Source organism: Oryctolagus cuniculus, chromosome 14 (genome assembly GCF_051225735.1).
Source record: "Oryctolagus cuniculus isolate XC-2025 breed Fujian yellow rabbit chromosome 14, ASM5122573v1, whole genome shotgun sequence".
In the NCBI taxonomy this organism is placed as follows: domain Eukaryota; kingdom Metazoa; phylum Chordata; class Mammalia; order Lagomorpha; family Leporidae; genus Oryctolagus; species Oryctolagus cuniculus.
The window spans coordinates 19,597,275-19,622,877 of record NC_142880.1 but is presented as its reverse complement, the minus strand read 5'-3'; the positions used below and the strand labels follow the sequence as shown (position 1 = coordinate 19,622,877).

The 25,603-nt window shown below is 44.1% G+C and overlaps 1 protein-coding gene and 1 long non-coding RNA gene across 5 annotated transcripts in view; one reads left to right on the top strand and one right to left on the bottom strand.

The window, feature by feature from the left end:
* Positions 1-25,603, top strand: part of ERAP1 (endoplasmic reticulum aminopeptidase 1) — a 178,637-nt gene that overhangs the window by 9,509 nt on the left and 143,525 nt on the right. Inside the window, exons 1-2 of one of the 4 annotated variants that reach the window (XM_089313055.1) lie at positions 19,782-19,805; positions 20,418-20,619. In XM_089313055.1, coding sequence (XP_089169181.1) covers positions 20,526-20,619 — 94 coding nt within the window. In that variant the 5' untranslated portion in view covers positions 19,782-19,805; positions 20,418-20,525. Of the gene's footprint in view, positions 1-19,781; positions 19,806-20,417; positions 20,620-25,603 lie in introns of those variants that run through there. The other 3 variants (XM_089313058.1, XM_089313057.1, XM_089313056.1) reach the window with 3 other exon arrangements.
* The window catches only part of LOC138845142 (uncharacterized), a 31,749-nt gene continuing 16,392 nt past the window's right edge, over positions 10,247-25,603 (bottom strand). Inside the window, exon 3 of the long non-coding RNA XR_011381935.2 lies at positions 10,247-10,438. This is a non-coding gene — a long non-coding RNA (uncharacterized LOC138845142). The remainder of the gene's footprint in view (positions 10,439-25,603) is intronic.

Here is a 25,603-nt window from a genome sequence, read left to right as displayed (position 1 = left end):
AAAACCTGTGATTCTTAAGCTTATCTTATTTCCAATAGGCAATATGTACTTAAATATCCCAAGTGCTATTTGAATCATAAAATAGAGATTAAAGATAGCCTGTATTGTTTTCATCTCACCATGTTTTGCTGAAATGATGAAAAATGGTAACAAATGGATGGTGAATTCCTTGACGGTCGACCACATAGATGTTTTGTTCCCTGCCCTGTCCTTTGCTCCTTTGGCAGTGCTGGCTGGCACAAAGAGGGGATGTACAAGTATATTTTGAACTCAGAAATGAATGAAGTTACCAATTCACCTGTGTGAGGAAATTCATTAGGACTCAGACTTGGCAGTCTTGGAGTTTAGGGGGGAAAAAACTCAATATTATATCATCTTGAGTACAAGCATAACTAAGCTTAGCCCAGAATATTCTTCCATGTGTCCTCAACAGTTTGGACCCTCACATTCACTGTGGAGTGTTAGTGCAGGCTAAGGCCATCCTTCTTGTAACTAGCATAAAGAGGAAACAATGACTTTCTATTGTGGTTAGGGCAGCAGGATGTTACTGCTTGTCTCAGCCTCACTCTTATAACGCATTCAAACAGCAACAGACAGCAAGAGAACAGAGTCAGAAGATGTTTTTTCTGAAAGTTATTTCATGGTCCAATCCCAATGAGCAGAAACATCCAAGAGGCAGACAAACTGGTGTGACTTTTTGAAAAAAAAAAAAAAAAAACAAAAAGAAAAAGAATTCAAAGAAAGATTTCACCAAGGTCGTCACAGGAAAAACTGACACTGTTACATTAGGTGATGGCCAAATTATGATTTTTTTCTTTTTAAAAAAATTTTCCTTAATTAATACAAAAATTTAATTTACCCAACATCCAACTCTAGAGTTGGATTAAAAAAATAACAATATAAAATCACGTGTTGGGCAGAAATCAAGGCCTATGTTGAGAAGATGGTGGTGGAGTCTGTTAGTACCTGTGGGTTGCAGCAGCTGAACTGAAGTGCAGCATAATCCACTGGCTTGCGGGCATCTTTCTGATTGTAGTCACCACAGGCATCAATTTCACTACCACACACATCCTTTAGGAGGTTAGAATCACTTGCTTCCCACCAAAACTGAACTCAGGTTCAAAGCTCGACCTTTGGTATTGGTTGATGAGGAAGCAAACACATAAAAAAAAAAAAAACAACAACAACAACCATTTTTTATGAGTTTCATCAGTGATCACTGGTGTTTTAATTGCTTGGATATTTTACATTACTTCTTCTGAAAAGGTTTCATCTTTATTTTTCAAATGTTTGTTTTTATTTTTCATCTACTCCAAGGGCAACAAAGAGGGTGGATAGATCGATCAATTGATCGATTGATCAATCTTCCATTTGTCGGTTTGCTTCCTAAGGACCTGCAACAGCCAGGGCTGGTCCATGCAAAAGCAAGGAGGCTGGAACTCAAACCAGGTCTCCCATGTGGGTGGCAAGGGGCCCACGTACTTGAGCCATCATCTGCTGCCTCCCAGGAGCATTAGCAGGAAGCTGGATTAGAAGTGGCACACCTGGGACTTGAACTGGCACTCTGATAGGGGATGCAGTTGTCCCAAGTAGCTGGAGCACTACAATGCCTGTCCCAGCATTTATTTTATCTTTAAAAGGCATCACTTTTGGAGAATGCTCGTTGCCCTCTTAGACTCCCTGCCTACCTTTCTGTTATCATGGCAATATTTACTGGTTCTGCCATGCAGGGGCCTAAACCTGGCTTCCCACAAAATCAGCTAAGCATTTACTCTGAGAGAGCATAAAACAGGGTATGTAATTCTCAGCATTTTTTTTTCTGCTCTGTGCACCAAAAGGTTTTAGATCTAATGTCTTCCTTGATCAAAGACGTGAACATCAAAGTGAAAAGAACAAAGAATAGGACAGAAGTCTAGATCCACTTTAATTTTCCACTGGAATCCATCCACTGAGAGGAGTTCAGCTGCCTCCCGGATGCAAGGAGCATGGTTTGGGTCACAGGCCAGCTTCGAGAGAGCCGATCGAAGCATCCTGTCCCAGACGGAGCCCTCTCATCACTCCAACTTTGCACGTCAATCACTCGCTTAAAATACTGGAGAAGGTGATACGGCAGGCAACATGAGAAGCTTTATGGAGAGGCTAAATGTAGCTCCCAGCACAGCTCTTACCCACTGTATTTCACTCAACTTCTGCAGGAATCATTCCCAAATCGCATTACAACTTACCTCCCTGTTTCTCTTCTCTTTTCCTCTTCTCCCACCCACCACACTTAAGGAACAGCATTTTTTGCATTAAAAGCACTATGTAATTGCTCATCTGAGAGAGGATTATTACTTTATACAAAAATCCCCATGAGTGGAGATGCTTCACTCACAACCCTGGTACCTGCCGTTAGCACTGGTGATGAGGAAGATCCAGGGGCGCTGCCCGCGGGGTGCCATGGTGTTGGCTTGGCTCTCAGACTCTCAGTGGGTCCTCTCAGCTGTTTCATGACCTGAACCCACAGGAGACTCACCGAACAGAATGAGCCTCACTGATCCTCCAGACATTGTGTATTTACTTACTTAATTGTCTGAAAGCAACACACACCTTGATGTAGTCCTCTATCATGTGGCACAGTAATTCTAATTGCCCCAGACCTTTGAGAAGGGCAGGGCTGCTGTTTCACATTGTGGGCACCAAGTCACATCAAGGGCTTCATCCCTTCCTGCACTGAGGCCTGAAACAGAAGCTGATGATTTGTTCAGTACTTATGGCTCTTTTTGTCATTAATTTTCATTGATTGATATTATTTATTTCAAAGGCAGAGAGAGAGACAGAGGCAGAGAGAGACAGAGAGAGAGAGATCCACTGATTCATTCCCCAAATGCTAGCAACTGCCTGAATAGGCCAGGCCAAAGCCACAAGCCTCCCAGGGTGGACATTAGCAGGAAGCTGAAATGGGGAGCAGAGCTGGGACTGGAACCCAGGCACTCTGAGAAGGGATCCTGGTGTCCCAAGGGGGCATCTTAATCACTACACCAAATGCCTACCCCTATGTCATGGCTTTTAATATGAAACTATTTTAGAAAGTTCATGGGAAGTGGAATTAAAAGAAAGTTTGTTCTGTTGCAAAAATTTGAAAAGTGTGCACAAGTTTTTCATAATAACCATTTGCCATGAACTTTTAAAGACTCCTTGTATGTATGGATTTCAAAAACCTTTGCACCAAAATAAATATTTTTTAATTCTGTTATCCATGAGCTTTGTGAAATACCCTCCTATTCTTTTTTGTTTGTTTGTTTTGTTTTTTACAGGCAGAGTGGATGGTGAGAGAGAGAGACAGAGAGAAAGGTCTTCCTTTTGCCATTGGTTCACCCTCCAATGGCCGCCGCGGCCGGCGCAGTGCGGCCGGCGCACCACGCTGATCCGAAGGCAGGAGCCAGGTGCTTCTCCTGGTCTCCCATGGAGTGCAGGGCCCAAGCACTTGGGCCATCCTCCACTGCCTTCCCCGGGCCACAGCAGAGAGCTGGCCTGGAAGAGGGGCAACCGGGACAGAATCTGGCGCCCCGACCGGGACTAGAACCCGGTGTGCCGGCGCCGCTAGGTGGAGGATTAGCCTATTGAGCCGCGGCGCCGGCTTAAACCCTCCTATTCTTAATATGCAAACAAGTATGAAGTAGCAATAACAGAAACACACACACACAGAAATCTTCCATCTGTTGGTCCACTCCCCAATTGGCTGCAATGGTCAGGGCTGGGCCAGGCCAAAGCCAGGAGCCTGGAAATCCATCCAGGTCTCCCACATGTATGGCAGTGGTCCAAGTACTTGGGTCATCATCTACTGCTTTGTCAGGTGCATTATCAGGGAGTTTGATAGGAAACGGAGCAGCAGGGACTTGAACCTGGCACTCATATAGGATGCCAGCCTCACGAGTGACAGTTTAACCCTCTGTGTCACAACACCGGCTCCAACCAATTTTGTTTAAATCTTAGCTCTATCACTGACCAGTTATGTAATCTTGGACAAATTACTCAACATCTCCGGAATTCAGTTGCCTCCCTTATGCTACAGGGAGGGAGTAGCAACAGTATCATCTTCATAGGCTAGTTGCGAAGATGAAATTAGTTGATACATCTTAAAAGGCACTTAGAATAATACTTAGCACACAGTAAGAGGTTAATAAGTGAAATCAAAGCTAGTTAATATTAGCACTTAGTACCAAATGATGTAAAGAAATGTTGATTTATTACTGCAATTGGGACCTTTGAGGACAGGTACTGTGCCTTTTCTTTTTTGTGGTGTTTGTTCTTAACCCTACTAGAGAAGCAGTGACCATTGTGAGCAGGAAAAAAAAACAAGAATTCTCATCTTATTTAGAGTCTGCATTTTCCTTTAAGGAGAACAAACACCAGAATGATTACCCCGAGCACCATAATGCCACTGCATCTTCTGTAGAGGAAACAAATCCTTACGTCTTCCCTGTGTGAAGAGATTGGTGCAAGCATTTCTGGGAGGTCCACACAGGCTCTGGAAGCCACTCTTGGGAGCATCCAACACCCAGATTATCATAACTGTGTGGTATACAAACAGATTCTGGAAGAAACACATTCCCTGTTGAATTTCTCACTTATGTGATGACCTGCCACTTTGAGATTCTGAAATTTTAAGTTCTTATCTAAAAAGAGGGAACCTAAACTAGAAAGAGGCAAAAGGAGAAAGATCCTGTGCCCTGACTCTTCCCATCAGAGTGACTTTAAAACAAACATGGAAATTTTTCCAGAAATTTTTCTGAAGACAGAGGGCTGTGCCATATGTCCTATGACTCTGTGGCCTGCTGTATTTCTGAAGAAAAATATCATGACAGTCACTGCTTCTCCCCCAAAATGGAAGCATCATGATACAAGGAGCAGTTGATGATCTTAGCTTCAGCAACAAGAGAAGATGGTATTCTAGGGTCACAATTTTGAAAAGAAGGTTTGATACATTAAAAACTACTCCATGTTAAGGTTGTTTTTGCTTTTAGCCCAGTCTAATCAATTTCTTGTTGAAATCGATTCAATCGTTAGAAATCTTTACTTTTGCATTCACCTACTTCTCTTTATTTTTAGCTTGATATTTATTCATCTTTGCCAAATTGTTTAACAAAAATCCCAGTCCAGGTCACCCATGCTATGCTTCAAACAATGTCCAGGATGTCATCTGAGTGTTTGTTTAGCTTACAGAAAAACCCATGGAGTGGGCACTTGGCCTAGAAGTTGATGCCAGTTATGATGCCAGGGTCTCACATTGGAGTACGTGGGTTTGAATCCCTGGTCCGACTCCTGACTCTGGCTTCCTGCTAATACAGACCCTGGGACACAGCAATGATGGACCCAATTACTTGGGTTCCTGCCAACCACATGGGAGACCTAGATCAGGTTCCTGGCTCCTGGCTTCAGCCCAGTTCCGTCCCAACCCATAAGCCCATTTGAGCAGTGAACCAGTCTTCCTCTGCCTCTCAAATTAATAAAAAAAGAAAGAAAGAAAGAGATAGAAAGAAAGAAAGAAAAGAAAAGAAAAGAAAAGAAAAGATGCACATATAAGCATATACCTCAACCTAACAGGAAAAAATATCTACACCTACTCATTTGTACAGTTTCAGCAAGTTGAACTTTTGTGAAATAAAACCATATTCCTGATGGGAAAGTTGGAGGTTTCTTTTCAAAGTGTGGGACTAAAAGAAACAAAGACGACTCTTCTGCAAGGAAATCAAAGTTGTTATTTTAATTTTACTCAAATCAGACAAGGTCTAGGTCTTTAAATGACATTTTAAAAGTATAAAAACCTAATAAAAACAAAGATTCATCCCTGTGTTAAATTCTTTCTCCAAACTACATGTGGTCACTGATTACTGCCTTCAACACTTAAAACGATGGTTCAGAAAGCAGGGAGGGAAGAGGTTATATGTTATGGAGGGATAATAGCAAGTAAAATATTTAAAACCTGTTATAAGCCTCTTTAATTGCTGCCTTATGGGGTTAATTTTATTATACCAATAATATAAACAAATTACAAAACAACTTGAAATTATAGAAATGATTATACTCAAAATTATACTCAAAATTTCACTATTTTATACATTCACCAATAATATTTGGAAATATTTTTGGGCTTTTATTTCCCATGTTTTTATTTTATTTTATTTTATTTTATTTTATTTTCTAATTTATTTGAAAGGCAGAGCTACATAGAGGCAGAGGCACAGAGAAAGAGAGCGGTCTTCCATCTACTGGTTCACTCTCCAGATGGCCACAATGGTTGGAGCTGTACTGATCTGAAGCCAGGAGCCAGGAGCTTCTTCCAGGTCTCCTACACGGGTGCAGGGGCCCAAGGAGTTGGGCCATCTTCCATTTCCCAGGCCACAGCAGAGAGCTGGATTGGGAAGAGAGCAGCTGGAACTTGAATTAGCGTCCATATGGGGTGCTGGCACTGCAGGTGGCGGCTTTACCCACTACACCACAGTGCCAGCCCTTCCCATGTATTTTTAATCATTTTCCCCCTGTGTAGTTGCAAACATAATAACGCACAAGCTTACAGTCTGCATTTTTGAGAATTCACACTATTTGAAACATAATTTTCTATGTGGTAGCCTCTTCCTCTTTTCAACACAATCTGTATTAGATATTAATAATGTTAACAGTCAATACTTACTAAGCAGGTACTATACTTAGTGTTTTATCTTCATTCTTTTATGGAATCCTAAGAACAACCCTGTGTGTTAGACACTGTTACAACCAGAGATTTTTAAAGATTAGAAAATTTAGGCTTAAGAAAGTTAAATGACTTTCCTAGGCTCAAACAATTAATAAACAAAGAACTCTGGACTCGACTCTTCTGTTTTAGTCAAAACTTGTACTCTTTGCTTCATTTATTTGTCTACCTAATGAAAAAAGTGTTATTGTTTTCCACGGATTCATCAATAACTGTAGGGTTCGTCCTACAGTTTAAAGGTGGAAACCAAAAACAAACAAACAAACAAACAAACAAAAAACTAAATAAAAGGCAGTCCAACTACTTGAAAGATTGGATGTCATTTACTACGGTGTCAATATTTCTCATTTTTCTAGTCTTAATTTTTTTTTAAGATTTATTTATTTATTTGAAAGAGTTATACAGAGAGAGGAGAGGCAGAGAGAGAGAGAGAGAGAGAGAGAGAGATCTTCCCTCCAATGGTTCACTCCCCAATTGTCCCTAAGGGCTGGAGCTGCACCGATCCAAAGCCAGGAGCCAGGAGCTTCCTCCAGGTCTCTCACGTGGGTGTAGGGTCCCAAGGACTTGGGCCATCCTCCACTGCCTTCCCAGGCCATAGCAGAGAGCTGGATCGGAAGTGGAGCAGCTGAGTCTAGAACCAGCACCCAAATGAGATGCCGGCACTGCAGGCCAGGGTGTTAACCTGCTGCGCCACAGTGCCGGCCCCTAGTCTTAATTTTTTAATCCACCTTCTTTGCAATCTGCTCAGAGCTTCCTCTTTGGAGCAGAAAAACCTTTAAATACCTTCAGTACTTTCGAAGCCTGTCACAGATGTGTTCATATGCAGACCAGAGTTTTTCCTAACCTTAGCCTCCAATGCGCTATGCCACCATGATGCCCCCTGAAACCCAGTAGACAAGGATTAAGCCTCCATCCTCTCCCTTCTCTAACCAGAGGATTCTGTTGTACAAAGAGGCTTTCCCAAATGTCCTGTGTCGCTCCCCCTCTTTGTGGAGGAACGACACAGGACCCTGCGCTGTTCTTTCGTCTGCTCGGCCCTCCCCGGGTTTGCTGCTGGTTCTTCCCGGGTTGGCTACTATCCCTTCCACCTCTGTGGAAGGGCAGTTCCCCCTGGCCACATTCCCCACTTCCGCAGGGGAGCGGCACACCGCCGGCCGGCTTTTCTCGGGGGCTGCACAGGTGTTCCTTCAGCTAGATGTTCCCCTTAGATGTTCCCCAGTGCATGCCGTCTCTCTCCTCCTTTATAGTCCTCCTCCGCCAATCCCAACTCGGCTGCCCACACGCCGAGTACGCTGCTCTCCTCCAATCAGGAGCAAGTCCTACAGTTTATTAGTTGAACTGGAGGCAGCTGTGCGGAAGCTGTTTACTTCTCTCCCAGCGCCATATTGTGGGAGAGCAGATGCATAGAATAAGTCTTAATTCCAGTAACTCAGTCCAGTCCGGATTGCTCCCCACAGATCCCCCTTTCTTTTTATTTTTTGGCGTTGATACGCGCCTGTCTTCGGTGTCCCGCGGCACACACTCTGCTCTACTTGCTAGAGTTGCCACAGGCTCTTACAAGTCCTATCAGGCAAACCGAATCCGGGTCCTCTCTTCGCCATGTTGTGAGGAGGTTTTTAGGCGCTGATGCGTGCCTGTATTCGGTGCCCTGCAGCGCATGCTCTGGTCGAGCCTGCAGGGGCTTACAAGCCCTATCAGGCAAACCGAATCCAAGCCTTCTCATTGCCTTTTTGTGGGGAGGCCTTACTGATGTTAATTCGTGCCTGTCTTCGGTGACCTGCAGCTCATACTCTGGTCGAGCTGCTTGCTGGTGCTTACCGCCTTAATCAGGCAGACCGAATCCAAGCTCTCTCATTGCCATGTTGTGGGGTGACTTATTGGTGTTGATAATGTGCCTGTCTTCGGTGACCTGCGGCGCATAAGCTGCTAGCCGCCCGCAGGTGCTCACCACTTCCCTAATCAGGCAGACCGAATCCAAGCTCTCACATTGCAGTGTTGTAGGGAGGCCTCTCTATTTCTCTATTTCTCTATCTCCGGGCATTCCTATTTCTCCCATTTTACTTCTATCTTCCAGCATTCCTATTTCTCTCCTTTTACTTCTAAACTTCTGTTTCTCTTATCCCTGCGGCTTCCCGGCGGCGCTCGCCCCGAGGCTGCTTCTCGGCACCTCGCCCCGCGGCAGCTTCACGGCTCTGCGCGGCTTCCCAGCGCCTCGCCCCGCCGGCAGGTTCCCGGCTCTGCGCGCACGCTCCGCGGTCTCCATGCACTTCGCGCCCGCACCACGGCCTCGCGCCAGCCCCGCGTTCCCCATCTATTCACGCCCCGTGCTCTCTCTGCACGCAGCGGCTTCTGCGAATGTTTCCGCCACCACCGGCATTCAGTCTAAGTTCCCCGGACTAACCTGGCGAATTTCAACCTGGCGGCCCACGTCTCTGCCTCTGGTTCCAGATCTTCGCCTCTTGCTCCCCGGGGTGACCTGAAGAATTCCAAGGTGGCTTATATCTCCGCCTCGGCCTGCACTCGCGGCCTCATCCCCCCTAACATTCCTCTCTACCCAGTATGTTTCCTTAAGTTTTCTTCCAACAATATTCCTCTCATTTCTCCTGGCTTCTCCCCACAGTCCGTATCCAAGTCTAAGTTTCTTACAGGTTTCACTTTCACTTTCAACCTGCAGTCCGTATCTGAGTCTAAGTTTCTTCTTGCTTTCACTTTAAATCCTAACTTCTTTCCCACAGTCCATATCCGAGTCTCTGCCTAGGCTTTCAATAGCTTCTTCCGGCACCTAGGCTCTTTGCTAGTCTCTCTCTCCGGTATTTTCCTGCTTCTTCCCTCCTAAGTTTCCTATCCGTCCTAGGTTTCCTATCCGAGTCACGGCACCATTATGTCGCTCCCCCTCTTCGTGGAGGAACGACACTAAGCCCTGCCTAGGCTTCATATCCGAGTCACGGCACCATTATGTCGCTCCCCCTCTTCGTGGAGGAACGACACTGAACCCTGCCTAGGCTTCATATCCGAGTCACGGCACCATTATGTCGCTCCCCGTCTTTGTGGAGGAACGACACAGGACCCTGCGCTGTTCTTTCGTCTGCTCGGCCCTCCCCGGGTTTGCTGGTGGTTCTTCCCGGGTTGGCTACTATCCCTTCCACCTCCGTGGAAGGGCAGTTCCCCCTGGCCACATTCCCCACTTCCGCAGGGGAGCGGCACACCGCCGGCCGGCTTTTCTCGGGGGCTGCACAGGTGTTCCTTCAGCTAGATGTTCCCCTTAGATGTTCCCCAGTGCATGCCGTCTCTCTCCTCCTTTATAGTCCTCCTCCGCCAATCCCAACTCGGCTGCCCACACGCCGAGTACGCTGCTCTCCTCCAATCAGGAGCAAGTCCTACAGTTTATTAGTTGAACTGGAGGCAGCTGTGCGGAAGCTGTTTACTTCTCTCCCAGCGCCATATTGTGGGAGAGCAGATGCATAGAATAAGTCTTAATTCCAGTAACTCAGTCCAGTCCGGATTGCTCCCCACAGTCCTGCTGTTTACTTTCTGTCAGGTTGACCTAAATAAGTATCTGAGAGGAAACAATGTGTCACAGTGAATCAAGGAAGTACCTTGCAGTAATTCTCAGAACACACCATACTCCACCTGAATCTCAACAGTTTCTTCCATGGGTGATCTTGTGACTTGATTCATTCTACGTACTATTCTGTTGATGATACACTGAAAAGGAAAGAAAATACTGTGATTGTCCAGGAAAATCTAAGAAGTCTAAAGTATGAGCAGTCAATTCTTACTTCACTTCCCTACTAATCTCATACCAATTCCTACACTTAAGGAAAGTAATGAGTAGATCAAGTACTGGGCTAACTGCTCACTAAAAAGCAAAGGTTAAAAACTGTATTTATATTTAAGAGATTACACATCTATTTGGTGTAAGTGCTACTAACAAATTTTAATGTGGGGTCAAAACCACAAATGTCTAGAGGATTTACTCAAAGTGAGTGAAACAGGCCACCATGTGCCATTTGGGGTTTTGGTGCATGGCAGACCACAGACCTGATCTTAAGGGGCATCAGCCCACTGCAACCTCTATGGTTGTCCTGTGGCAATGAAGGCCCGACAGTTGCCTAGTGTCATGTTTTAAGAGAGTTCAGAAATAAGGATTTTTGACAAATGCTGACGAGGATGTGGGGAAAAAGGTACCCTGGTCCACTGTTGGTGAGAATGTAAACTGGTACAGCTACTGTGAAAGACAGTAATGGAGATACCTCAGAAATCTGAATATAGACCTATTATATGATCCAGCCATCCCACCACTGGGAATTTACCCAAACCAAAAGAAATCAGCAAATGAAAGACATATCTATACCCCCCATGTTCACTGCAGCACAATGCACAATAGTTAAGATATGGAATCAACCCAGATGTCTATCGACTGAAGACTGGATAAAGAAATTAGGGTATGTATACACCATGGAGTAATACTCAGCTGTAAAACAAAATGAAATACTGTCTTTTGCAACAAGATGGACGCAACTGGAAACCATTATACTTAATGAAATAAGCCAGCCCCAAAAAGAAAGATATCATATGTTCTCCCTGACCCGAGGTAACTAATAGAGTACCTGAAGTGCAATGTATTGGAGTGAAATGGACATTTTGAGATTTAATGATTGTTTACAGCCCTTGTCTCTTCAGTTGAGGAAAAGTGTTTCTGTTTTTTGCTTTTTTGTCTCTTCATACTGTTTATTGAACTCTTTTACTTAGCATAGAGTTGACTATACGATCATTAAGTAAACTGAAAAATAGATCTTTGCAAAAATTAAGAGTGGGAATGTGAGAGGGAAGAGAAGAGGAGAAAGGCTTGGAGCGTGGCGGGGGGCGGGGGGGGGATGCTACTATGTTCCTAAATCTGTATATACGAACTACATGAAACTTGTATAACTTAAGTAAAATAAAAAAATAAGGATTTTTATAAAAATCCCTCACATTCAACAATGTTGGATTACCTTTATAAACACTACATGGGTCACAATACCTTATTAGTGGGTTGGCTTTGGCCTAGTGGCCAATGTTTGACCTGAGATCCATATCATGTGACTAATCAGCACTGAACATTTGATTCTGAAATCTGACATGTCTGGTTGTGAACCAGCTATTTCCTGTGATGTGAGAGGAAATGGTGCATTACTTAATCCCTGAAATGCCCCACGAACCAGATCCATTCTGTCCTCATGTCTCATTCAGCTGGGTAATAAGTCGGTCCCATCCTTGCTTCTCATAGTGAACAATGTAGTAGCCATTGGAATCCACACTGAATTTCTTTTTCTTTTTTTTTTTTTTAAAGATTTATTTATTTACTTATTTGAAAAGCAGAGTTACAGACAGTGAGAGAGAGAGAGACAGAGAGAAAGGTCTTCCATCTGCTGGTTCACTCCCCAGAAGGCCACAACTGCTGGAGCTGAGCCAATCTGAAGCCGGGAGACAGGAGCTTCTTCTAGATCTCCCAGGTGAGTGCAGGGGCCCAAGTATTTGGGACATCCTCTGCTGCTTCCCCAGGCCATAGCAGAGAGCTGGATCGGAAGTGGAGCAGCCAGGACTCAAACCAGCGCCTATATGGAATGCCAGCACTGCAGGCAGCAGCTTTACCCACTATGCCACAGCGCTGGCCCCCATATGAAGTTTCATACAACTGGTCATTTCAGGTAAATCCATAGTTCCTAAGAGGAGGAAATTGGCATTGGTATCTGATTATCAATGCACAAATTAGTAACATCTCCAGAACTGTTGGTTTTAATATTCTTACTGATAAATCATTGGGAAGACATAGCTTTAGAAGAGTCATGATGATAGTCATTTTCATTTTCTTTTGGGAAAGATAATCATATTAAATTAATAAATTAATTAATTTGGAAAAATATGGCTGCTGGATTTTTCCCCCCACAATAATCCATGTAGGTCTAAGAGGCTTGTGAGGACCCAGTGAACCAGATGATGTGCACAGGTGGAATTTGGCTTAATTTATGGATGCTCTTGTCTCAAGGTTTAGTTACTGTGTGCATGTGGAAACAGGTGATCCTTTGGTCCACTCCCTATTTGGTGAAAAAAGGTCTCCAGGTTGAACATGACTTTATGATGGAAAATGTCTCACAGTTTGTCAGTCTATAAGAAGAAATTAAAATTTTATTATGTATTTTAATATGGCAACATTATCCTAAGTGGTAAAGTTACATGATAACATTCTCTCAGCAGCTCTGTGAGGCCTAATGCTCATTCAAAATAAGAAGAATAAATGAACCTGAGGAGGATTTAAGAAATTTTCTTAAGATTATACTTTTTTTTTTTTTTACAGGCAGAGTGGACAGTGAGAGAGAGAGAGAGACAGAGAGAAAGGTCTTCCTTTTTTTGCCGTTGGTTCACCCTCCAATAGCGGCCGTGGCCGGTGTGCTGCAGCTGGCACATCGCGCTGATCCGAAGCAAGGAGCCAGGTACTTATCCTGGTCTCCCATGCGGGTGCAGGGCCCAAGGACTTGAGCCATCCTCCACTGCACTCCCTGACCACAGCAGAGAGCTGGCCTGGAAGAGGGGCAACCGGGACAGAATCCGGCGCCCTGACCGGGACTAGAACCCGGTGTGCTGGCGCCGCTAGGCGGAGGATTAGCCTATTGAGCCATGGCACTGGCCGAAGATTATACTTCTAATGAATCTGGGATCCACCAATTCTAAAATGTATGCTATTTTCCGCTAAACATTTTTGCCTCATGTATAATCCATGAAAATGGATTAGTGGGCATTAAAGGATTCATGATAGGATTCCATCATTTCTTAATATGAATACAAGCCTACCTCTAAATGTTAAAAGCACACGAGAACTTCTCACCAAATGAAAAATTCAGACTCTCTAACGGAATGTTTCACTTAATAATAATAATACAGGAATAAATGAGAACTTCATCCAAACTTAAATATTTTATTATTAGATTTAGTTGTAATATCTTTACGTAGCTCAAGACATGTTTAATCTCAGCATTGAAGCACCTGTTTGGCTAATTATTCATTATCTGTCTTTGATTTTAGAATGTGTCCGTGAACAGCATTAGAGAAACTTGTACAGCAGTTCAATGGACTATGTCACAGGCACCTAAGAAAGAAAAGATACAGTAAAAACGGCCACTGCAATGTCCACGTTGTCAAATTCATTTAGTTGCCTTACAAAGGGCATTTTGGCACCCATCCTTCCCACCAATACCGTTATGAAATGTATAAGCTAAGACTAACAGATTCTTAAGTATGAAAAATATTTCGCATGACGATCATGAAGGATCATGTTTACCTTGCTGAACTCTGCTAGGAATGCCTGTGCCATGTGCTCTCCAAACCTCAGCCCATAGCAAATCCTGCTGTTTGCAAAAGAAACAAAACCCAATCTTCCTTTCATGTTTCCAAAACCTGTAACTAACAGCCTGGTGCTGATTCAAATAGCTAAACCAAAGCTGTAGCAAACGGCTTAAGAGGTAAAGAACTTACTTCTGATGTGATTTTTTATGACTCATTTTGTCGAACAGAACTATTTCCCCAGCTGCTAAATGATGGCAAGTTAGAGGTCACCAGTGCCACAACCTAGAGTCTCCAGGAGACAGGAGTCCAGAGAGCAGAAAAGCAGAAGGAATTGGGGGAAAATATTAATTCTCAGGAAAAAATATAAAAAATCAGAGAAAAACATACACTGGCTCTTAGTAAAAGGCCAGAAGACATAATCAACTACTCAGAGAAGACACTTAACAAGAAAATTTGAAATCTTTGCACAAAAAGATAAGACTGGAGGTAGATATTATCCGTATTTATATCAATGGGTTGAGATTGAAGGGGTTGATCTCTGATTTAGAAAAAATGTTTTTTTTTTTTTCATTCCAGATAAACACATTTAGGAAGGAGAGAGGTGCGAGAGAGGGGGACGGGGGAGCACTTCATGAATTTGGATAGCAATGAATCAGAGAATGATCATTTTATGAGATTGTCTAAATATTGCTGCAGACAGAGGAAGAATACAGAGTATTGTAGTAGAGATTTGTTATTTTGGGTCATCCATAATTTAGAATTCTCTCCTGACATTTTGATAATTTATGAGATTGTGAGTTTTTCTTTCCCAATAATAATTCAAATAGTACATTATCCAAACTGTTACCAAGTTCCAAATTGTCTAAACTGTCTGAGGTTCAGACTTCAGAAGAATATAATTAGAACGGTGTGGGGAACCAGATTGGAAAGCTGCAACCAGCAAAAGAAGACCTTATATTCTATGTATTAGAAACAGGGGTTGGTGTTTGTATTAGCACTTAAAATGCCAATTAGGCCAGCACCAAGGCTCACTAGGCTAATCCTCCGCCTGCAGTGCCGGCACCTTGGGCTCTAGTCCCAGTTGGAGTGCCAGTTCTGTCCCGGTTGCTCCTCCTCCAGTCCAGCTCTCTGCTGTGGCCTGGGAGTGCAGTGGAGGATGGCCCACGTGCTTGGGCCCTGCACCTGCATGGGAGACCAGGAGGAAACCACCTGGCTCCTGGCTTCGGCTTGGTGCAGTGCGCTGGCCGTCGCGGCCATTTGGGGGGTGAACCAACAGAAAAGGAAGACCTTTCTCTCTCTCTCTCTCTCTCTCTCTCTCTCACTGTTTAACTCTGCCTGTCAAAAAAAAAAAATTCCAATTAAAGTGCTTATGTTCCTACATCAGAGTGCCTGCGTTTGAGTCCCAGCGCCAGTGCGTAACGCCAGCTGCAGCCACTGTAGACTCTGGGGGGCAGCAGGTAATGGCTCAAATAATTGAGTTCCCGCCACCCACATGGGAGACCCAGATTAAGTTATAGGCTCTTGGCTTCAGCCCAGCCCAGTTATTGCAGGTATTTGGCAAACGAATGAGTGAGAATGGGAGCTTTCTCTGTCTCTATCTCTTACTTTCCTCCTCTTTCTGTCTCTCTGCCTCTCAAAAACAGACCTAGAATTTGCTTCTGATTCTCAGAAAAATTCTAGAATTAATTATTTGATGGCTAGGTCTTTAGAAAAAGAAATAATAATCCTAAGAGCCTGCACAGGTTCACTTGGATTATTTCATCTTAAATTAAGCTCATTCATCTTGTTAATAGGGCTAAAGGGTCAGAGAAATGTGGAAAATGTTGTGTTTCTCGGTTTCAATAAAGTCTTTAACACATTTTCTCAGGATAGGCTGGTGAACAAGATGACAGTGTGGATAATTGGATTTGCTTTTACTATTACCAAGAATATAATATATTTTAAGACATTACATTTATAGTCTATTCCTGAAAAATGAAAGGCAACAGGAGGTCTTAGCATCTAATTTATCACATAGGGAATGTCTTCTCTGTGATTATAAGAAGTCTGGCTGCCCTAACACTTCCTAGATCCGGATACACAAGGCACACAACTTGTCAAGATGCAGAAATCAGTAATTTACAGAAGTTTAACCAATGACCCCTGCATCTGTACTGAGGATCTGAAGGCTGTGTGAATGCTAAGAAGGGACAATGGGGCCGGCGCCGTGGCTCAATAGGCTAATCCTCCACCTTGCGGCGCCGGCACACCGGGTTCTAGTCCCGGTCGGGGCGCCAGATTCTGTCCCGTTTGCCCCTCTTCCAGGCCAGCTCTCTGCTATGGCCAGGGAGTGCAGTGGAGGATGGCCCAGGTGCTTGGGCCCTGCACCCCATGGGAAACCAGGAAAAGCACCTGGCTCCTGGCTCCTGCCATCGGATCAGCGCGGTGCGCCGGCTGCAGCGGCGGCCATTGGAGGGTGAACCAACGGCAAAGGAAGACCTTTCTCTCTCTGTCTCTCTCTCTCACTGTCCACTCTGCCTGTCAAAAATAAAAAAAAAAAAAAAAAAAAGAAGGGACAATGGAACAATGCAGTCTCTGCCACTTGAAACTCTTAATGTCATCAAGACGAATGCAGGTGCCTGACTCCTATATGGCCGAGCGGCCAGAGGAACTGGAAGAAACCACGCAGAATAAGAAGTGAACTGAGGCAAGATAAACCAGACCAAGAGAAGAAAAGCAGCTTTCCATCCTGGAAGACCCTCCACTGAGGGTGTTCTCTGGAAACCCTGTGAGGAAGCGCTCCCTGTATAGTCTGTGTCAATGGCCCTCTTGCTGAACCCCCACGAGGGGATCCCTCTCTGGAGGGTCCATGTGGTCATCATTTCTTTCACCTCCATGTTTTCCCCCAGGAAGGCAGACTGAAATGACAAGTGACTCTGGTAACTCAAGAGAGAGGGGGGTGGGGCGGGAAGGGGGCTGGCGCTGTGGCGTAGCTGGTAAAGCTGCTGCCTGTGGTGCCGGCATCCCATATGGGCACTGGTTCGTGTCCTGGCTGCTCCACTTCTGATCCAGCTCTCTGCTATGGTCTGGGAAAGCAGTGGAGGATGGCCCAAGTCCTTGGGCCCCTGCACCCATGTGGGAGACCTGGAGGAAGCTCCAGACTCCTGGCTTCGGCTCCGGCTGTTGCATCCAGCTGGGGAGTGGACCAGTGGATGGAAGACCTCTCTCTCTCTCTCTCTCTCTCTGTGTGTGTGTGTAACTCTGGCTTTCAAATAAATAAATAAAAAAAAAAAGAGAGAGATGAGGGGCTGGTGTTTGGCACAGAGGTTAGGATATCGTGTGGGACTCCCACACCCCATATCAGAGTGCTTGGGCTGGAATCCCAGCTCTGCTTCTAATTACAGCTTCCTGCTAATGCACACCCTGGGAGGTGACAGGTGACGGTTCAAGTAGTTGAGTCCTTGCTACTCACATGGGAGACTTGGACTGCATTCTAGGCTCCTGGTTTTGGCCTGGCATTTGGGGAGTGACCCAGTGAATGGGAGGACTTGCTGTTTTTCAAATAAAAATGAATAAACAAATGAAAATTTAAAGAGAGAGAGTGAGGAAAGGATCCAGAGAGAGATCAGGAACTTTCGTCTCTTTGAATGTCAGAAACAAGGCTGGGGAGGAGGGCAGTGGAGGATGCTGACCAGATCTTAGGGGAAGTCAGTCTAGACAACTGGCTTGGGGCTGGCTCCACCCTGGGCTGCTCTCAACAAGTTCCCCGAAGCAAAATATGAAGATGGGGGCCAGCGCTGTGGCATAGCAGGTAAAGCTGCCACCTGCCCTGCAGTGCCGGCATGCCATATGGGCGCTGGATCGAGTCCCGGCTACTCCGCTTCCAATCCAGCTCCCTGCTATGGCCTGTGAAAGCAGTAGAAGATTACCCAAGTCCTTGGACCCCTGCACCTACATGGGAGACCTGGAAGAAGTTCCTGGCTCCTGGATCCTGGCTTCAGATTGGCACAGCTCTGTCTGTTGTGGCCAGTTGGGGAGTGAACCAGCGGATGGAACACCTCTCTCTCTCTCTCTGCCTCTCCTCTGTGTAACTCAGATTTTCAAATAAATAAATAAATCTTAAAAAAAAAAAAAAAAGCCGGCGCTGCTGCTCACTAGGCTAATCCTCCGCCTTGCGGCACCGGCACACCAGGTTCTAGTCCCGGTCAGGGCACTGGATTCTGTCCCAGTTGCCCCTCTTCCAGGCCAGCTCTCTGCTGTGGCCAGGGAGTGCAGTGGAGGATGGCCCAAGTGCTTGGGCCCTGCACCCCATGGGAGACCAGGAGAAGTACCTGGCTCCTGCCATCGGATCAGCGCGGTGCGCCGGCCACAGTGCGCCGGCCGCGGCAGCCATTGGAGGGTGAACCAATGGCAAAGGAAGACCTTTCTCTCTCTCTCTCTCTCTCTTTCACTGTCCACTCTGCCTGTCAAAAAAAAAAAAAAAAAAAAAAAAAAAAAAAAAAAAACCAGGAAAATATGAAGGTGATAGAACAACCCCCAAAACTGGTTGGAGGAGTTCCTATGCAACTCCCAAAATAGAGTCAGCCTGCCCAATGTGCAATCATTGACATCGAGGTGGGAGAAGAAAGGAGGCATTTCCTGTAACATGTAGAGCTAGGATCAGGACAGCTATTGCTTAATTCGCAGGCTCCTCCAGGGGCTAGGGATCAAGGTTCTTGTGGTTGAACTTGGGATGAGAGGTGTATGTATGGCACATGTCCAAATTCTTGGTTGGTCAGTGGTGCTTGTGGCCTGCCTTTGACTGGTTGGCAACACCATGTTCTTTAGGAATTGTTATGATGGTCAAGTGAACTTCAGTTTGTCCACAGGTAGTAGTTACTTTCTGCCCAGACCTGGAATACCTTGAAAAGAAACCGTGAGACTGCCCATCAAGCTGTTATCTATTAGAGAACAAATGACCTCATGAATCTGGCTGCATCACTCCCTTAATTCAGTGAGTTAATTTTAGTAAATGGTTGATTGGCAATCATAAAGGCCAGGCAAAAACACTTTAAGCTAAGAAAGGGACACTAGGAGACTGGGGCCTGGTGGCATTTGGCATCTGTATTTAGGACACTGTATAGGAGGCGCAGTTTCACGTGGTCTTCAAAAAGTTCATGGAAAATGTCTGTTATTAAAAAACCATGAATACCTTTCAAAATTTTTTCTGCACCAAAATAAATTTATCTTTTAATTCCACTTTCCACAAATTCTTTGAAGCACTCCAGTCCCTATTGGAGTTTGCAGTGTAGACAAGGGCAGGAAGAGTCAAGGAGAAGAGGTTAGGACTGACAGCTTACCTCCCATTCCCTTTCAGAAATCGAAGAAAAGCCTCTATTATAATAATTTTGAGAATGCAAGAGGCATGGCTAAGGAAGGACCTGTTTATCTTCAGGGAAGCTGTAGATATCCCAATGGAAGTTTATGTCAATAGAGATATATCACATGGAGACCTAAGCCCCTGGCTTCCATGTCTCTAGTGTGGATTTTCTGTTCACTATGATATGGTTGGGTGAACTGGAACTCTTGTGTGCCTGCAATGGAATGCTGTCTCTTTAACTGTCGGTTTGATAGGCCCACTTTCCCAGAATGCACCTGTCAGGGACCAGGGCTCTTACAAAGACGACTCCACACTTTATTTGCATATCCGATTGAGGTACCACCCCCTTCCTTATAAAAAGAGGTTGAAGTCAGGAGAGAGCGCTCTTTCTGCCATGGACTCTGCTCAGGCGTACTCCTCTCATTTGCTCTCTTTCTGTCATGGATCTTGCTTGCTTGGAGGTACTGCTCCGATTTTTGCTCTTTGCACCACGGAACACACTCAGACATACCACTTTTCTTTGTGCTCTTTCCACAGCACACTGGTTTCCAAGGAATCATTGTTTTTCTCTTGTTTCCCTCATTTATGGCAGTTCTTTGGCCGACTCACATTGGGGGTTTCTCAGTAGGGGCGGCTCTACTGAGACTTGCACATGAATGTATGTCTATTTCCTCACTGTCCAATAAAATCTGTTCCTATTTGCACCTGATACCAGTCTCAGCTTAGTATTTCTCTCTGTGCAAGAGACAAGAACCTAGATAGAAAAATTAACACATTTGTTATATATATATTATGACCACATCAACTGCTCGTGGGTTGGTACCAAATCTTCCTTTAGAAACCATAACTTAGAAGATTCTACAACTCTGAAAAACATTTATCTTTCCCCTCCATGGTTTTCCTTCCTTTTCCTCTCCCATGGTGATTCTGTAACTTCCCAGAAGCAAGCTAAAGCGAAGGCCTCCAGAAAGCCAAGTACTCTATTTCCAAACCTAACGACACCCTTGTTTTGGCATTTTTCAGAGCCTGATGGAGCAACCACTCAAAGAATTCTGAGCTGGGATATTTTTAGCGAGGAGTGGCGCTGCAGGAAAGCTGAATTACAACAACAAAAATAAGGCGGTAAGCTCCATGCCCCCAAATGGGCTGCGCATTCTTCCTCCTGGGTCAGCTTTGCTGCAAGGAAACTGTGGGGCTCATCCTATCCAGTTACTTAAAGGAACAGGTGAGCTAATCCATGTTATCTTTCAGGGCAAGTTGTTACGGGCACATGCATCTCAATTTTTATTCCAAGTTCTAGCCCCCACAGGGATGAGATTTCAAAACAGAGGCAGGGACTGAGGCACAAGTGAGAGCAGGACTTATTTAAAAGTGAGAGAGTGAGTACTTACCAAGTACTCACATAGTGCATACTTCCCTTGTCTTTAATCCTTGCAATAGTCTGATGAAACAGGAACTGTTACTAACTTTGTTTTACAAGTGGGGACACTGAATTTCAGAGGTAGGGAGTGTGTCCAGGTCAGTACTTGACTTGAAGTATTTCCTTGTGTTCATATAATCACAGGTTCCAAGTGAAGGGACATTGATTTTTGCCTCAGATCAGAATGCAAATATCCTGGGGATGTATGTATGAGGTGTTTTATTTATTCTTTTAAAAATGTATTTATTTATTTGAAAGAGTTATATAGAGACAGAGAGGGGGAGATAGAGAGAGCAAGAGAGAGAGAGTGAGCAAGAGTGAGAGTGCTCTTCCATCCACTGGTTCAATCTCCAGACAGCCACAACAACCAGGGCTGGGTCAGCCTGAAGCCAGAAGTTTCATGAAGTTTTCCCACGTGCGTGGTAGGAACCCAAGCACTTGGGCCATCTTCTGCTGCTTTTCCCAGTCTCATTAGCAGGGAGCTGGATCAGAAACAGAGCAGCCGGGACAAGAGCCCACACCCACATGGGATGCTAGCGTCAGAGGTGGCAGCTTTGCCGGCTCTACTACAACGCATGGCCCTAGGAGAAATACTTTAATAGAAATATTTATTTGTGAGGTTCCCAGTTCTGTACTGTGTGTGCCTGCATAGTCCTGATCATTCTTTCCCAAAGGACATTCGAAGGCACTGCTCCGAACAATTTTTGAGGATTCGTTTAGTGCCACTTGTGATACAATTCCAGCGTGAGACCTGTAGTCTAGCGACTGAGACCTCTGCTATTAATTATTTTGGGTTTGATAATCCCTCCATAACCTGAAATGATTGTATGTCATTTCTGGAAGACAGGAGGTAACTCTGCCTAATGCTGTTTTGTACAGACACCTGAGAATGCCATGAGTGCCAAGTACCTGCTGTGTTAGCTCATGGGCTGGGACTCTGGCGACCCACAATTACTGGAAAAAGAATAGGTCTTGGAGTCAAAGAGTATGAGGTCTCTCTCCATGTTATGAGGCCCCCAGTCTCCCTGGGCTCAAGCCCAGGGTCAGGGGTAGCAACTAGGTCTGAGAAATAAGAGCAACCACATTTCAGCATTGTGGTTTCCACTCCGGAAGTAGGCTTTGCTCCCTGCTCAAAAAAATATGTCCTTGTGGTGTATATAAGCAGACTTTCTAAAATCATCAAAAATGCCTCAACATCGACAAGGTGTCTCTCAGTTACACTGGAAAGAATCAGTACCCATTATCAAGTTGAATAAACTATTGATATTGTTTTGTAGCTAAAGTAACCCATTGACATCTAACCATTTTCTCCCCGAAACTGCTGAACCCTGAACATATTTTGATACATTGCTGCTAAGAAGTGATACATTAAAAAAATCTGTATATTTTGAATTTGTACTATTGAAAAGCCTAAGAATCAAAGCTATCAACTAATTTCTAATCTGTTTAAGCTCCATCAAAACATATCATGAACAAGAAAAGCAGACAGGATTTTAATTTGAAGAGACCAGTTTTTAGGGGCAGTCTCCATCATCAGTATTTCAATTGATATTTCAAGCACATCTGGCCTCTATTATGAGCAAGTGTCCTTCTCCAAGGTATTGGAGGGAAAAACACTCTGGGCATTGATTCTTTCTGACCTCAATTTCCTTTTCAACATTGACATTTCCTCTACCACTTAAGAAAGTCTTGGAGGAAAAAAAGGGACATCTAATCTTTAGGAAACTCTGGGATAGTGTACATTAATTTATATCTTATATGTGTGTGAACATATGATTTCATGTAGATTAGAACATGACTGATTAATATTTAACCTTGGAATACTGCTAAGCCATTTTGGAAGAACTACTGTTTGGCCACAAGGGAGATTTTTTTTTTTTTAAAAGAAATCACATTGTAGCTAATACTGGTGGATTCTAGTGGATAAAAACAAGTAGTTAAAACACAACCAAAAGTGAAATTAGCACTGATAAAGACTAGTATGCATTAACACTTCAAATGTGGGAATGACTATTTCTAGACTGCACTCATGCTTTTGTGTTAGTTGACTGATCTCCCACAGCCATTAGAGGTGCTGATATCTGCTCTGTTCTTTCTCAAGCTACATGCTTCTTTTCTATTACTTGTAAAATAAGCTCCGTATGCTCTTCACAGTTGCATTGTCAACAAAAGATTGGTGGTTCTCAGTGATCTTTCCTTGACTTCTGAGCCACAGGACAGCAGTGGATTCTGGGTAAACTGACCTAGAAGGCACATAAATCTGCACTATAATAATATGGTGAGGTTCAGGAACTGCACAGATGGCTTTTGATGGATGCATTTGATGGTTCTTTCTAACTGCTCTGAGGAAAACTACATGGGTGTTGTGGGGAGAGGGGAGGAGAGACATGATAAGGAGCTTGTCCTAACATCTGAAAAGATAAAAAATATTGGGGCTGGCCTTGTGCCTCAGTGGGTTTAGTCACAGCTTGTGATGCTGCTATCTCTCCTTGCTGATGCACCTGGGAAGGCAGTTGGTGATGGCCCAAGTGCTTGGGCCTCTGTCACACATGTGGGAAACCCAGATGGAGTTCCAGGTTCCTGACTTCAGCCTATCCTAGTCATGACTGTTGTGGGCATTTAGAGAGTAAACCAGCAGCTGGAAGAGCTGTGTGTGTGTGTGTGTGTGTCTGTCTGTCTGTCTGTCTCTCACTCTTTCTCTGTTATTCTGCCTTTCGAATAATTAAATAAATCTTTTTCAAAAAAGAAAAGAATTTGTTTTACCACTGTAAGAAACTCTAAGAACTAATCATACAAAATTATAAAATGTAAGTCACGTTTTCTATGTACTCTATATTATAAAAATAGCCTTTAGTATTTTTTAATATAGAAACTTGAAATCAAGATAGACTATGGGTATTATCTCATGCACAGACCTACTACCACATCCAAATTAAATGATCTGTTTCTTCCAAATCTTTCTTTTTTTGTGAATCTGTGCCACAGCTTTGTCTTCCAACCTCAATAGCCAATATAGATAACAGATGGAGGGAAAGTTTTCAGTTCTGTAACTAAAAAGGCCTTTGACAACTTTTCTAAAAGACTACTGGTCTTGTACAAAGGTGGCAAAGAGATTGCTCCAGAAAATTCATCCATCAGTGCAGATATTTTGACATCAAACCTGGTGAAGGGATGGAGAAATGATATGTCGTCCTTGTGCTTCTGATAAATGCGTTTTGCACACAAGGAGCATCCCTGAAGAGCAAGTTATTCTTCTTTGGGCTATCCAGAGCTCTCCAGGGCTCATTTAAAATCAGGTATAAAGAGGCAGGAAGTCAGAGCAAGCTCCATGAACAAAAAACAAAGGCACTGATACAGAATTTTAACAGGTTGGAGTTGAGGGAGTGGAGAGTTGAAATCAAAATACTTCTCATGAGCGTCAAGCAGCTACAGACAGTGGTGTCTGCAAATCAGGATGCATTTGATGCCACTGTTCTGGGGAAGACCAGACGGACACTGGGATATAACGAAAGCCAGGCTTTATTTTTCAAGAAAATATTGAGATACTGTTAAGTAAGCCTGGTAGTGGTAGGGGTAAGAGAGTCTGTGAAGTAGTTAAGCGAGAGCCGGTCTTGAAAATCATAAGCAACCCTACAGTTTCTGTTACAATCCATCTCTGTACATTTCAAGCTGTATTCATCCATTGTGTGAACTCAGTTGAACTCATTACTGATTAAACATAATTTAAATAAAATGTACATTCCTAGACCTATGTGGAAAAACCCGTAAAAATTTATTGGATCCACCCCCTCAACTAGATTTCTTTAAACTAAAAAGTATCCAAATATGTTCAGTGACTTCCCTAAAGAAACTAAGTATTGTGTAGAAAAACACAATTAGAGTCCAATTTTTTGGCTGCCAAGTACAGGGGTATATGTTCATCTAATGACCTACTTTTGTGCTCTGAATTACTAGAAATCCCTCAGAACTTTAAAAAACATTTATTTATTTGAAATTTAGGGTCATGTGCTCACTTTGGCAGCACATATACTAAAATTGGAATGAGAGTCAGAGCCAGAGAGAGAGAGAGAGAGATCTTCCATCTACTGATTCACTCCCCAAATGGCTGCAAAACCAGGGCTGTGCCAGACTGAAGCCAGGAGCCAGGAGCTTCATCCAGGTCACCCATGTGGTGTAGGGGCCCAAGCACTTGGGCCATCTCTCACAGGTGCATTAGCAGGGAACCAGGTCAGAAATGGAGCAGCTGGGACATGAACCAGCACCCATATGGGATGCCAGCATCAGTGGCAGCAGCTTTATTCACTACTACCTCCTCAGAGCTTTTACAGGGAGCAGATACAATGACCGCTGCTTAATGATGACTGAGCAGGCACTGTGCTAAATGCTTACGTGCATAGAGTCTGCACATTCACTCTATGAAGTGTATGCTATTATCTTCACTGAAGTAACAGAATCTCACAGAGATGAACTCACTTGTTCCACATCACTCAGGTAGAAAGCTCTGGAGCTGGGATGTGACTCCAGAGAAGCTGACAGGAACCTGTGCCTCTAACAGGAAGTATACTCTGGACCTCCACGGCCATGTCTAAGCACATGTGTATCCATGTGCAGAAACGCCACGACACGCATGTAGACACAACTCACAATTCCTCTCTATATATCCCTAACTATAACATGGATATGAGTTGTAACACCCAGTTTGGACCCATTTTTCATAAGCATTATTTAATAGTTTTTTGAAGATAGTTTTACAAACATAATTTGTTTCCTAGAGGGTAATGAGTTCTTT